The sequence below is a fragment of the Notolabrus celidotus genome, chromosome 22, assembly GCF_009762535.1.
Source record: "Notolabrus celidotus isolate fNotCel1 chromosome 22, fNotCel1.pri, whole genome shotgun sequence".
NCBI classification, from domain to species: Eukaryota; Metazoa; Chordata; class Actinopteri; order Labriformes; family Labridae; genus Notolabrus; species Notolabrus celidotus.
In genome coordinates this window covers 22081079-22096836 of record NC_048293.1, presented here as the reverse complement: position 1 = coordinate 22096836, position 15758 = coordinate 22081079, and the positions used below count along the sequence as shown (strand labels likewise).

At 45.9% G+C, this 15758-nt stretch overlaps 1 protein-coding gene across 1 annotated transcript in view; it reads left to right on the top strand.

Annotated features, from left to right (window-relative positions):
- Positions 1-15758, top strand: part of eipr1 (EARP complex and GARP complex interacting protein 1) — a 78954-nt gene that overhangs the window by 11431 nt on the left and 51765 nt on the right. Inside the window, exons 4-5 of the mRNA XM_034675598.1 lie at positions 1929-2085; positions 13864-13963. Of these exons, the coding sequence (XP_034531489.1) occupies positions 1929-2085; positions 13864-13963 (257 nt within the window). The remainder of the gene's footprint in view (positions 1-1928; positions 2086-13863; positions 13964-15758) is intronic.

Genomic DNA, 15758 nt, shown 5'->3' with positions numbered 1-15758 from the left:
AGACTGTCATACCAGCTTGATCGTCACTGAAAATGTCCTGGAAAATGATCTCTGGAATAGAGTGGGAACCCTGTATTTGATAGAACACCAAAATTAAAAAAACGACATGTAACAGGATCAAAAAGAAAATAAACTACACACAGACAACTCTTAATCTTTAACAGTGAAACACATGAGCTGTACAGGCAGAAAGTTGTATACTTGGTGAAATAGAAGTCAAATAAAATGATTGGTTTCATTTAATCTGTGATAAATACAAACAGTTTTTGCAGGATATCAGGACCAAGCTTAAAAACATGACCCAGTGTCAGAGATGCTGTGATTGTTCTTCTCCTGTATGGATGATCTGCTGATTATTCAAACTCATCACAATTCAGAAGCTTCTTTCAGCTGAGGATCTAAACCTCCTGCACAGAGCATCAGTGTGTTACAGTGACTGAAAGAATGGCACTTTTCTTTGTATTTAAAGCTGAAACTCTGAACTCAACATGGTCCAGCTTAGCTTTATAGTAACCTGTCACATATTTATTGAGAAGTCTTTTTTTTCTGCAGCATTCAAGCCGGTCGCTGACACTGCTACATGTTTTCTGACACTCGTTGCACGTGGCCTCAGGTTTTGATTCGTTGTCCCTGAAACATAATGAAAAGTGCTTTACCTAAATGTAAGTCTGTTACAGCTTTTAGTCCTTAAATCTCCATTTTTATACTTTACATACACTCAAAGTTTCTCTACGTAAACCCAAACCAAAGGCAAGAACAAGAGACTGTTTCATACCAGGAGACAGCAGCACTTAATGTTGCGTGTCGTCTTTGGTTTGGATGTGCTTGTCTTCTTTTTCCAATCTCTCCTGGTCCGGCATCATGCTAGCTTTGATTACCTGGAGACAAAACTAAAACTAATAAACAAATAAAATATAAACCAGCATTAAAACAAAGTTAAAAATTTTAATTGGAAGCACAAAAAGTTCAAAAACAGTGTAAAAATGTGTTTAAACCTCGGATCTCACAGGTGTAGTAGGTGTTTTGGTGTTTTGGTGTGAGTGTGTGTGAGTTTGCGTCACACAGGAGCAGACAGCCACATCAGATGGGGCACGGTGAGGTGTGTGCAGAGAGCACACTGTAGGCCTTCAGGGTTACACACAATCCTCACCCAACCTCCCCTCTCTCCCTCCCCCCCTCTGTCTCTCGCTCTCTGTCAGCTGAGCTCTACATGCTTCAGTTCACAGGATGACAGCCACTCTGGACCGGGCTGAGGCTCAGACAGCCCACCACGCACTGATGCACACACACACACCACACACACAGCAATATATACATACACAGGAGTAATAAACACACATACACAAGTGCGCTCTTATGGCGTTTCCATACCGCCTCCCACCGGCACTCCAATATGTGAGCAAGAAAAGCCTTTTGTTCAAGATGATTGCTTGCCCACTTACTCCAAGTGCAAGGTTGTCTAAAACCACTCAAGAGCCTGTGGACTCGCACCACGTTGCTTTTTAATTTGACAAATAGGCCTAACGCCTGTGTTTCATAGCCCGGCGCCTGCCCACACACTGTCAATACTACACCGAAAAGAAATTAGGCTCTTTTGCTCCCTCTGTTCTCTCTCTCTCTCTCTCTCTCTCTCTCTCTCTCTCCCTCTCTCCCTCTCACCCTCTCTCTCTCCCTCTCTCTCTCTCTCTCTCTCTCTCTGTGATCGGTTATGCCCTCCAGCCTCAAACTTTTAGTCCAATTACCGTATCAATTCTACATTTACTCCACTGGTTCCAATTAGCAGCTCTGGCTCTGGTGTGGATGTGCCAAAATAACTCACATGCGATGTGGATTTGAAGCACAGTGTATCCACATCACCGCCCTGTACTCTAACAACCTGTGAATATGACTCTTTGTGTGTGTGTGTTTGTGTTTCTCGCCCCCTCCAGCCAGCGACAGCAGGGTGGTGTCCTGTGCGGCGGTATGGCGGATGCCCTCTGATTGGGACACAGGAAGCCATGAGTCACCTGACGACTCCGCTCACAACCCCCAGACCCTGGAGCTGCTCTGTCACCTTGACGACAGCGCACACAGCAATGCTTCCTGGTAGGTGTTGCCGGGGAACAGTCGAACTCACACAAGTGAATTATTCTTTTGATCCGCCGTAGTGTGCGATTAAGTGTCTGTCTCCTGTGTGTATTTATAAGACGGATGTGTTTGATGTAGTTGTGGGCGGACCAGGATGCCGAACGTCTAAAAACCCTGATACAGATTTAGTTTCTGAAGTATTGAGATAGACCTAAACCTTTTATTGTTCGGATCATTTACTTCTCGGTCCTATTTTTACTAATCTAAATGTTTCGTTTGTACATAAAGTTTCGTAATTGCTCCAGCGTGCAGCAGCAAAACAACGTAACGGCTGCAAAGGAATCCTCAGGGACCTTTAGGAAAGTCCTCAAAACAGGCTCAGATTTTTCTAAAAGTCTGACAATGTTGCAGACAAATCTGCAGCACCTGACACACGTCCTGCACAGGTCCTCCTGTATCACGCCAAATCACAACAAATGTTCTCCTCAGACTCTTTCCAAACAGAACAGGTCTAGACCGTACTCTATGTTCTATTATTAACAAAGATCCAACATCAATCCAGTCCCATCTTACAGACAGGACTCAGTCTAGTAATAATAATAATAATACATTTTATTTTGGGCACCTTTCAGATCAGCCAAGGTCACCTTACAGATTATAAAAGCATACATCATTAAAACATCATAAAAACAAACAAACAAACAAAAAGTAATAAATAAAAACTAAAAACTAGTGAGGTGCAGAGAGTCCAGTTTAGATGAATATGTCTGTTTGAACAGGTGAGTTTTGAGTTGGGATTTGAATGTTTGTGGAGTCTGACTGTCTCATTTGTGGGGGGAGGGAGTTCCAGAGTCTGGGTGCTGAGCAGCTGAAGGCTCGGGCACCCATAGTAATGAGGCGTGATGGTGGAATTGTTAATAGTCCAGCAGAGGTTGAGCGGAGGGAGCGGGAGGGAGTGTATTCATGAAGGAGGTCGCGGAGGTAAGTGGGGGCCAGGTTATGAAGAGCTTTGTAGGTGAGGAGAAGGTTTTTGTAATGGATGCGGTATGGGACAGGGAGCCAGTGAAGTTGGATGAGAACAGGGGTGATGTGGTCAGATGATTTGGTGCGGGTGATGATCTGGGCGGCCGAGTTCTGAATGATTTGCAGTCTGTTGATCAGTTTGGTGGGGAGTCCGGTGAGGAGGGCGTTGCAGTAATCGATACGGGAAGTGACGAATGAATGAACCAGGATTCATCTTATCTTAATCCACCATGAGCAGAGCACTTTGCAGCATTTAGCAAGTTACAGTGGCAAGGACAAACTTCCTTTAACAGGCAGAAACCTCCAGCAGGACCAGACTCATGTTAGACACACATCTGCTGAGACCGTGTTGGAGAGAGGGATAGAGGGAGATGAAGAGAGAGAGAGAGAGATGATAGTGGTGAGATGGATAGTAGTAGTAGTAGCTGTTGCCGCTGCAGTCCATACTTTCTCGTATGTCTCTCCTCTGGATGCATCGATTGAGATGCTCCGTCTCTATGAACAAGCTGCTGATGAATATTGTCAGAAGATCAGACACGAGACACTGAAGTCCACTGTCATCTCTACCGTCTTGAGCGGGTTCAGCTCCAGATGGTTCTGACTACACCAGAGGGCCAGCTGTTCCACCTCCTGTCTGTAAGCAGACTCGTCTCCGTCCTGGATGAGACCGATGACGGTGGTGTCGTCTGCAAACTTCAGGAGTTTCACCGAGGGGTCTCCTGAGGTGCAGTCATTGGTGTAGAGGGAGAAGAGCAGTGGGGAGAGAACACATCCCTGTGGGGCGCCAGTGCTGATGGTCCGGGTGCTGGATTTGATGCTCCCCAGCCTCACCTGCTGTCTCCTGTCCGTCAGGAAGTTGGTGATCCACTGACAGATGGAGGCCGGCACTGTGAGCTGGGTGAGTTTCTGGTGCAGGATGTCTGGTATGATGGTATTGAACGCAGAGCTGAAGTCCACAAACAGGATCCTAGCGTAGGTCCTGGGGGAGTCCAGGTGATGCAGGATGTAGTTCAGACCCATATTGACTGCATCCTCCACCGACCTGTTTGCCCGATAGGCAAACTGCAGGGGGTCCAGCAGGGGGCCTGTGATGTCTTTCAGGTGGCTCAACACTAGTCTCTCGAAGGACTTCATGACCACAGACGTCAGGGCGACGGGCCTGTAGTCATTGAGTCCTGTGATGGTGGGTTTCTTTGGGACTGGGATGATGGTGGAGCTTTTGAAGCATGAGGGCACTTCACACAGCTCCAGCGATGTGTTGAAGATCTTTGTGAAGATGGGGGCCAGCTGCTCAGCACAGACTCTCAGGCAGGAGGGGGACACGCCGTCTGGTCCTGGAGCCTTCTTGGTCTTTTGTCTCTGGAAGAGCTGGATTACCTCATCTTCACAGATCGTCAGCGCAGGTGGGAGGTCAGAGGGGGGTGGGGAGGGGCTTGTGGGGGGGCCAGGTAAATCAGAGTGTTCGGGTGTGGGGTGTGAAAACCTGCAGTAGAAGCTGTTCAGGTCGTCAGCTAGTCTTTTGTTACCTTCAGGGTGGGGGGAGGGTCTCCTGTAGCTTGTAACTTCACGCAGGCCTCTCCAAACTTCTGAGGGGTCGTTGGCAGAGAAGCTCTGTTTTAACTTCTCAGTGTAGCTCCTCTTAGCTACCTTGATCCCCCTCGTCAGTTTGTTTCTGGCCTGCTTGAACAGGTCCCGGTCCCCACTCCTGTAGGCCTCTTCTTTGGCCTGACGCAGCTTCCTCAGTTGAGGTGTGAACCAGGGCTTATTGTTGTTGTATGTGCAGAAGGTCCTGGTCTGCACACACATGTCCTCACAGAAGTTGATGTATGAAGTCACAGTGTCAGTGAGTTCATTGAGGTTTCCTGATGCAGCTTCAAAAACACTCCAATCAGTGCAATCAAAGCAGGCTTGTAACTCCTGCTTTGACTCCTCCGTCCACTTCTTCACAGTCCTAACTACAGGCTTAGCCGTTTTTAACTTCTGCCTGTAGGTCGGGATGAGATGAATCAGACAGTGATCAGATAGTCCTAAAGCTGCACGGGGGACAGAGCGATATGAGTCCTTTATTACTGTGTAGCAGTGGTCCAGAGTGTTAGACTCCCTGGTGGGACACTTAATATGTTGTCTGTATTTAGGTAGTTCGTGGGTTAAATTTGCTCTGTTAAAATCCCCGAGAATGATGAGCAGAGAGTCAGGATGTTTTTTCTCCACGTCTGTAATCTGGTCAGCCAGGTGCTGTAACGCCTCCGTTACGCAGGCCTGAGGTGGGATGTAGACGCCGACCAGAATAAAGGAGGAGAACTCCCGCGGCGAATAGAAGGGTTTGCAGTTTATGAAAAGAGTCTCCAGATTTGGACTGCATGACTTCTTCAACACTGTGGTATCTGTACCCTCTCTGCCCCCCTGTGACAGGTACAGAGTCATTCTTTGGGAAACAGTGCTCATGTGCCGTCATCCTTCAAGAAGGACCTGAAAGCCTGTGAGCCCATCCTTTAATCCGGGTACATGATACGCAGACTGTGATGCTCGGATTTAAACATCACATAATACGAAACGCTCATTCAGGAGTCCTCTGAAGAGCTTTGGCAGAGACTTTAGTGTTTTGATATTCCCCACCTAAAACACAGAAACAAACAACTCACAGGGAGTTTTATCATCAGATCAGAAATCCTCAAACTAAACGAGAGCTGTTTAGAAACACAGAGCGGAGGAAACACACGAGAGGACAGATGGACATGTTGTCCTACTGAAATGAAACTACCCACTCTCTCCACACCACTACGAGCTGGAATACAGCTCCACTCTCTTTACTCTTATCTCCCACTCTCTGCCTGTGTCTCTCTCCATACGGGTGTTTTATTATTTCTCCCCGGCTCAGACTATTGACTGGTCCACGTCTCAGATCCTAGTCTCGGCACTGTTCCTCTTTGTCTTACAGTCGGAGCTCCCGTGCACAATGCCTCGCCATAATTCACCGCTGATGAGAACAAAAATCAATGGTCATTCCCCTTTTTAGTCCACCGCTCATCGGCTGGCACATGATTGCAATCATTTTTAGAGGCGCCAATCAGTTAGCGTGATGCATGCTGCAGCAGGTGTCTGCGAGGGAGAGATAAAGATGGAGAGGAGGAGTGAGGAAGAGAGAGAGAGAAAGAAACTCACAAAGAAGAACGCAAGAGAGGAGAGGAGAGATTGGATTTGTGCAGTGTGGTGTGTGTCTGCTGCTTGTGTGAGTGGAAGAGGAGGGTCTTTTATTTGCGGGGGAGCATCCTTGCATGTGTACTCTGTGTGTGTGTGTGTGTGTGTGTGTGTGTTTGTGTGTGTGTGTGTGTGTCAGAGGGCAGGTCAAGCAAGGCTGCTGGGGAAAGATTGATGGCCCTGGGCTCCTCCATCTTAACACCCTTAGAGCTGTAACCCTCACAAGGGCACCACACTGTGTACTGTGTTTAGAGTGTGTGTTTGTGTGTGTGCATGTGCGTGTGCGTGCGTGTGTGTGTGTCTGTGTGTGTGTGTGTGTGTGTGTGCGTGTTTGGGGGGAGTGTGTGTTCAGTGCTGTGAAGCCTGTAGCCTATGCTGTGCACTATTGGCTCTCCTAGATGGATGGCTTTGGTCTGCTGCCCACCTCCTCCATCTCTCTATGACACACACACACACACACACACACACACACACACACACACACACACACACACACACACACACACACACACACACACACACACACAGATAATACTGGCAGCCTGCACCAGTCAGAGTATGTGTGAATGTTTGTGAGCAGACAAAGAGTAAAGCGATCGTGTATCGTATTCTTACGAGGCTTTTGTCCGTCCAACGTGTGTTTGCCCCTGTGTGTCTTCGGTGTGTGTGTTTATGTCTGCCCACCTCCTTCCTATGTGTGTGTGTGTGTGTGTGTGTGTGTGTTATCCCGTGGCTGGTGTCCCTCCACTCCCACTAACAATAACACTTTCTCCTTCCTCCAAATCCCCTCATTGTTTGGGTGGGCAAACATTTGAGCCTCTGCCCCGTCGTGAAGCGTGCTCTGAATGGAAATATCAGCAAAACACACCCAAAGAGAGACAAACAGGGCTACAGAAGGGTAGGGGGAAATCTGTCTTTGGGTCCCATGTGTTTTTTTTTATCCTCTTTTCATCCCCTGGATTGGTTTCAATTGGGTTGATCAAATCGATTCCTATAGAGCCATTTCACCCAATCAGGGCTGTACGTGAGAATGATGAAGCACAGAAGGCAATACGGCTAATTTTCTAAAGTGTGGACTGACAGCAGGGGGCAAGAGGTGTTTGTGTGTCTGATTGTAGGTGTTTGTGTGTGCGCACGCATGAATGCGATCGTGTGTATTATTTTGCAGCCATTTCAAGTGAAAGACTCTCTCGCTGCATACACGAGGAGACCTGGAGTGAGAGCAGGGTCCATATTTCTCTCTTGGACATGCAAAGTGTGTGTGTGAGTGTGTGAGAATGATTTCTTGCTGATTTTCACTGTCAGGGTCCCTGAGTCCCAATCAATCGTACCCCAGTAGAGGAGTCTCACACAAACACACTCGTCTGATGGTTTGTTTGTGTGATGGAGGCTGGAGTCGATCACAGGGCCTGCGGTGTCCAGCCTTTTCAACCACGTCTTACATTATTGATGGAGGCTTTCCAATGAAGTTTGCAGGTTTCTCCTCTGGTACGAGCAGGTTCTGATTAAACAGGAATTCTGGTAAAGTTCAGGGAAGCCACAGCTGTATCAAGGATAATCAAGATTTGTTTGGATATATGAAACTACCTCTGTAGATTTGGGATCATCTTCTGTGTGTGTTCGACGTAGTATCCGTGACGTCACCCCTCTGTTCCTGAGCGCTGTTTTGAAGCTGATCATCAGGGGATGCCATATTGGAAATTCTGAACACAACCTAACTTCTGTCGAGCAAGTGTGAGGTTAAGAGCCTTTAGCCTCCTCCCTAACAATTACAGGGTGCCCGCCTGTCAATCAACAGGATACACAGAAATTGAGCAGTTAAGCCTTGGCTTCACGCCGCTGCATTTCTTTGCCTAAACATGGCTGCATATTTTGTGACTTATAGTGCTGCAAAATGTTTCCTCATCCATAGCATCCATATGCACTTATAATTTGTCTCTTATTCTGTAGCTAGTTTGCAAAACAAGTCCCAGCAGACTAAAAATCCAAGCTTCAGTTGTCTGCAGGTCTACCAGCTTTGTTCTGTGAAACAAACATACCAGTAGTTCTGATCATTCTGCAGCCTCTATCCGTTCCTTCACACGTGAGCCCCTGACATTTTCCTGATAACTCCCGGACATTCAGGCCCACATGCACGTCACAGTGGGGGGTTATCTGAGTCGAGAATGCTGGAAATATTCTGCGTCAGGCAAGGGAGGGCGGCTGGGTGCATGCACAGGGTTAGGGTTCGGATAATGGTGACTGTTTCTGTTTTAATATCATTGCAACATGGATATAGATGTTCTCCAATGCCAATCCCAACTGCATAAAACAATGAACTGGTCACGATGGTCACTATCTATGCTCTACGTCTGCACTTCTCTACAAGCTTGCAAGCTCCCTGTGACTGCTTCAGACTGCTCACTGCTGCATCGAGTCACCCCGACTCCACGCAGGCTGGAGAAAGTCTGGCTGAAGTCTGGATGAACATATTTGGCTGTTTGTGTTTACTCGTACACCCCACCTGGACAGAGTGCAGTGCATGTGTGGAAGGGGCTTGCGACAGGATTGCCTGGAGCTTCTTCTGCAAACCCGATCTCTCTCTGCAGCCTGGTAGTTGACATGGCTGCAGACATCAGGGAGCACCTTTCTTCTCCATCCCTCTACTTCAGTACATCGATCAGGGAAGCCTATGCTTTTAGCTTTGCATTACCAAGTGCAGCACACACCAGACCAGAAACTGCTTGACACTTGATTCATGATCGCAAAGTGAAGATATGACCTCCAGACTTTGGCCTGCTATCGTCAAAAGAACTTAAATACAACCCTTTTTTGTAATGCATGATGGTTATCTTTATAGCTCCTTTGAGAAACCTTCAGTTTGTTTGATTTTTTGGCGGCCCCTGTGGACAAACGATGCATCTTATCCATCGGCTAATCTTGCCTGGCACATATGGTGTTTGTTTTAAATAAAAAATGTCATCTTGCCTCTTTTAACAGTCAAACATGTCACTCATCGAGAATCTCTGCTGCATGAAATGTGAATAAGAGGCTGTTTTGGAAGCATGCAGGTATTCGCGACGCCCGACACTGACTCTGGTTGCGGTTTCAGCCATTAAAACATCATAGAGAGGATCTATTTTGTTACTGATGGTCTTGTTCGTCTTTTTGGGCCGGCTAAAAACTCCTCTCAGGAGCTCTAACACAAACCAACAACAACACAAACCTCATGCAACTTATCTAAAATGTCCTCCTTCTGGAAAACTAATTTCCAAACATCTCACATACTGAAACACGCTGCCCGTGCGGTCCCTGTATCCAAGCTTAAATCTTATCCAGAAGGAGAAAACACACACACACACACACACACACTCACACTCATACACACGCACACACTTTGTTTGTGCTGGCTGTTGTATTTGTATAAGAGCGGCTTGGATTAGACTCATATGGATGCAAAGCACAGTAAAGCAGGGGAGCAATCTGATGAGCGAGAGACACCGAGAGAGACAAAGAGAGAGAGGAGTGCATCTGTGTCCCAGACTTAGATATATGGGGCTATAAAACCTCCATAGCTCTCCCTGACAGTATTTACATACCACTCCAGTATCCAGAGTGCCAGCTTGTTGCAGAGCTCAAGGTCAAATGCACATAACTTATATTCTTTAATAAGAGAGGAAGGAAATGTGAGATTCTGTGCACCCTGCACCCTCTGCTCAATGAATTAATTTATACTATAGGGAGGCATACTCTGCGTAAATCCCAGAGTGGTGAGTATATTTTAATTGGTCCTGTGGTGTGCTTATTTATATGTCAGAGTGTGTGTGTGTGTGTCTGAGAGAAAGGTGATATGTGACATGCCGTAGTCTCCATCCATTGTGTCTGTGAGCTGCCGAGCGCATTTTGGGGACTTTGCTGCCGTTTAGGGCGAAAAGCTCAACCGATCAATTTCAAGGTTGAACCTGACTTTTTGTTAAAATAAGGTTAAGATTTTAGAATTGGTCTTATATCACTTATAAAAACAGATCTCTTTTATTTCAGTGAGAGGGTTTCCCGTTGTTAAAGTGATCGCTTCTTATTTCAGAGAATAAGTTAAATATACGACACAATGAAAGTTTGACAAGATTTATTTGGAGTAACTCCAATGTAAGAGAAGTGGATTAACATCCAGGCAACATCAATCCAGGATAAATCTCTGCACAGCTTTAAAAACAGACATGACTCTGTAGTAGAACTCACTGCATGGGCTCAAAATCCCTCCCAAATCTACTTTAGTTACACACAGTACAGCAGGCTAAAACTGAACCGTGCAAAGAGGAAACCATATATAAACAAGATCCAGAACCACGGAAACTTCTCTGGACCTGAGCCCGTTTAAGATGGACTGAGGGGAAGTGGAAAACTGTCCTGTGGTCTGATGAATCAAAATCTGACATTCTTTTTGGAAATCATGGACACTGTGTCCTCCGCTCTAAAGAGGAGAGGGACCACCCGGCTTGTTATCAGCTCACAGTTCAAAGCCAGCGTCCCTGATGGTATGGGGATCATAAGAGTCCATGGCATGGGTAGCTTCCACATCTGTGAAGGCTCCATTAATGCTGAACAATATCTACAGGTTTAGGAGCAACATATGCTGCCATCCAGACAATGAGGTCTTCAGGAAGACCTTACAGATTTCAGCAAGACGATGCCGGAGAGTCCAGGTGCTAAACTGGCCTACCTGCAGTCCTGACTTGTCCCGCATTGAAAACATAAAATATGAGAAAGGAGACCCTGAACTGATGAGCAGCTGAAACCCTCTATCAGGCAAGAATGGGACAACATTTCACTTTAAAGTCCAGAAACAAATGTCCTCGTTCAGTGTGCGTGTTGGAGAACGTACAGTATATCCCAAACCCAGAGAGGGAGTAAGAGCTGTTCCTTATAGAGCCTTTAAATTAACACCTCCTCCCTCTCCTCCTCTTCAGCCTTTATGCATATTAGAAATATGGATTTCAACCTAAAGAAAACTGTCATTTTGTCCTCCCTCCCTTCCTCTGTCATGCCTTTATCTCCTGCGAACACTCACCTTCTTCAGCACCCTCTCTCTGTAATGCCGCCATTGTTACTATGGCTTCAAGTTGAGAGATGATTGAAAGAAAATGGGGTTGTCTAATTGATGAACTCCTTAAATAAATGGCATCATTTGGTAAACCTAACGACAGCAGCTTTAATACTTTGACACGAAGAGAAATCCAAACCCTCAGCCAGACCACGTCTGTGCCTCTGTGACATCTCACATCCTTTGACCCAAATTAGAGAGAGAATTTTTTCTGAGCCGAGACGTCACACCAGATCAAACCTTAACAAGCATATAGCAGCTTTCTCAGACCAAGGTTATGTTTAGCTTATTGCCGGGTCTCTGACTGCGCTGACATATTGCTTTTAAAGTCGACAGGACTCAGACTTAAAAGCTTTCTCACTTGGGTTGTGTCCTCTTTCTTATTCCATGTAGTTGTGTCTCTGCCTACATTTAGCTGCTCAGCCCATCCAAACTAAGAACAAACAACAAAAGCATGAAAGCATGTTGATCCAAACAACACTGAGGGAGCGATAAAGCAACAGTTTGGGCTCCAGAGTGTCAGGTGCGGATCGGTCCCTATGGCTTGTGCACAGAATACATGTTTTAAGTAGAGCGCAGTGGAGAATCACATCTCCAAGAAGCATGCAGCGAGGAATCAATACTCTTCAGAAAGTAGTATGCAGGGAGGAATCAAAGCTAAGTATGCAGTAAAAGCTACCACTTCTTTAACACCACTGAGGCAACTCTGCATCCCAGTGCTGTGTTTGAACGCTGGATTGACAGAATTGGGCTGCTGGCTTTCCAATAAGCACCGTGTGCTTACTGTGCATGGCTCAATTGTGAGCTGTTGTCAGTATTTTGGGTGATTAACAATTGGCCGTTGCCTGTTTTGTGTAAGTCGGACCTGCTTTAGAAGTGACTTTCCACATTCATTTTGTGCAGTCTGTTAAATATTTTTTGCAACAAAGTGATCTCTGACTAGTGCATGATCTCGTATTATCTATGTAGTTATTTATAGTCAGTATTTGAAACAAGGTGACTGCCATATTTGGCTCCATAATAATAATGATACATTTTATTTAAAGGCGCCTTTCTGAGCACTCAAGGTCACCGTAGAGTTTAAATGCACCCTCACGGCCTAATTCCACCAGATCCGTGTCCAGATCCGTGTCCAGACCGTCTCCGATCCGTCACAGCACCGGATCTGATGGTTTCTATTCTAGTCAGTGTGTTAACTTCCGGATCAGATACGCAAGACTTCTATTTCTGCCGGATGCCTGAGCACGACGCATCAATCTCAACAGAGCAGATGGAGCGGGACAGGAAGTCAGGCACCAAAACAAAATGAAAACATCCGGTTCATTTTCAGAATAAAACACTCTGTGTTATCACCAGATCGTATTTCACTTAACTACAACAACAAACCGTCATGATGAGCAAAGCCAGGCCTGGAGTCAACAGGTCAGAGGTTTTCAGAGGACCAGAGAGACAACATGGAGGAGGAGAGGAGGAGGAGAGTCTTTGATTCAGTGATTACCGCGGGAAAACCTCGGTCACATGACTCCAGCTGTCCGGCGGTCCTGCTTCGTGCTGCGTTCTGAAAACACAACCAGTGGGTGTTGAAGGACGAGAGAGCACCGAGCCGGACCGCAGCGGATTGGAGACGGACTGGACACGGATCTGGTGGAAGTCCCGGGTCAGAGACCTTCTATGTTTCATACATCTATGAATGAAAATAAGAGCATACAATGTGACATGTGGCTTATCAAACTCACGTCTTCATGGCATATTTTTCATGCCTGGAATTTTACAAATATAAAAATCTTTAGTCTTTCCTGCAGCCCTCTGAAGTAGCCCCAGGGTTTTGTGTATCCCTTTAAGAATCTGTACTCATGCTAGAATCTACTCAAGCTCCATATACAGAGGATGCAGTCCTTGTTGCAGCGGTCTCTGGTTCATCTCATAAACTCGACCCTTTGCTGCATGTCCCCTCCCTTCTCTGCTCCCCATATGTCCTGTCTCAGTAAAGGTAAAAGTGTCCCAACCTGTGCTCATGAAGGAACTGAACCACCTCTTCGTGCCCCTTCAAATGAACAGTCTTCAGTCTTGACCTTTAAGGTGTAAGAAGTGTAATATATTTAAGGTGAGGAGGTTCATGCAGGATAATTTAAGACATGTTCTGGGTTGTCACACAGTCAGAGATAATGTAAAGTTAGAGGGTTGTTCCAGCAGACTGGAACTCCAAGAAAAGCACTTATGACACAGTTCCACATCTGTTCAGTGTTAACGTCATGCACCAACTCCAGTTTGCTAGATTTCTCTGACTTCTTCCTTTAATTCCGTTTCCGTCACTTTTCTTGATTTTCCAGTGTAAAGAAACAATCATCAGGCGTCTCTTTGCACAACCTGTGTCTGTATTCAACATGCATGTGAAATCTGTCCTCCCGTGAGAACGTACGCATGTTTGACCAGCATCTGTATTCTAATTGAGTGTGACTTTGAGGTTTTGTGCGTTTGCCTTTGTGTACTTACAGCGTGCTGTGGGAGCCCATGGGGGACGGCAAGCGTGTGATTTCATTGGCTGATAACCATGCACTACTCTGGGACCTGCAGGAGGGCTCCACACAGGCCACAGTAAGACACACACACACACACACACACACTTACACTGTATAACTCAACACACACACACACCATATCGCACAATAGCTAACTCATTATTTGATAACAACCATATCGTCTTGGTGTTATCGGACCCACACATCCTCTTTGCAACAACAGCAGAGTGTCCATTCTATCTCATACACACAAACACACACTCCTGCACACACACATACACACAGATATATGCACAGTATCTGGGCTGTAAGCTGTGACCACTCCAACATCATTCTGGTCGAGTCTCTCCCACAGGGATCGTAATAGTTTTGTTTCATAAGTAACAGGAAGGTCATTTAACAGATCTCACTGCAGCAGCGCTAACGTCTGTGTTTCCTAGAAATGTAAAGACTCTGCAACGCCATGAAAAATCTACGTGGACACAGGAAGTCTCATCCCTTTGGTTGATAGTTTAACATTCACACTAGCATCAAAGAGCGTCTTGTGACAAAGTTTCTGCAGACTCAAAATCACCACGACCCTGGAGCTTTAATCGCATACATCTATATTTAGGTCTTAAAACCTTTCTGCCTCAAATTGAAAGCCCTTAAGGATCTTTCATTCTGTGTTTTAAATGTGTTTTTGTTTTAAATGACCTGACGTGTGAACCCGGCTTTGTAAACATGAGCTAGCTCCTCATATAACTCAAAAAGGAGACATTCACAAACTCTGAAAACTCTTCTTTCAAAGTTTTCAGAGGCAAACTCACTTCCTCCACTCATTCAATCACCATGGTTCTGTCTTGAGTACACAGTTATGGATTTTTAAGATGTGTAAAAAAGGAATGGATCCCCGTGTAGCCGTGGCGTGTGAGTGCTCCTGGTCAGTTCCTTTTGTAGTTTTGTCCTCCCTAATGCAAGGTGAAGAGGCTCTTCACTGTAGAGTCCCTGTCTCCAACCTGCCGGCTCTGCAATTAAAATGCCCATTATGTATTTAAAGACTCAGGATAATGGTGTGTGTCAGGTGTGTGTGTGTGTGTGTGTGCAGGGAGAAGTAATAGAGTTGTGGAGTGTGTGAGTGTGTGTTGTTCCATTAGAGGGCATGAGGGAAGAAGAATGTAGATGGGTAATTGGTAATTCATGCTCTTGTTGAGACATACACACAGGGCAGGCAGGTCGCACTCCTTATAGATACAATGAACATAGAAGTGTGTGTGTGTGTTTGGATGTCAGTGAGCTGATGCATTGAAAACCTCTAGCCTTAGTTTGCATGAATACACACACACACACACACACACACACACACACACACACACACACACACACACACACACTCTCGGTCAATCTCTCTCTGGCTTCGTCGGTGTGAGTCTGCATCGAGGCGTTCACCTTAAATTATTGATTATTATTTTGTATTCACATCAAGCAGAGCTCAATCTTTAAATCCAGCAGCCAGGATTTGAAACAGTGTGCTGCCTCTGGGAACGTCGGAGCAATGGCCAACTTTTTAGCTCCGACAGGTTCACCCGTTCTGTTGTGTGAAAGCAGGTCTTATCAGAAACTCTGCAGAGATTAGAAGCTCACAAAGGCAACGATAGCTAATGCTAATACAAGGTAGTCGACTAAATGATTCCCTCGCTAGTCGTTACCAGAATTACTGGGTGGTTAAAGACGCAGAGTGACCCTGGATGGTGACTATCAGTTGTTATGAATGAGTCTGTTACAACAAATGAAGTCCCCCTTCATTGTTTACTCATCAGATGTGCCTCCCATGAATAACTAAACAAAGAGTTATCTGCAGGGGCTTTAACAGCTGCAACGATGATTCCTAT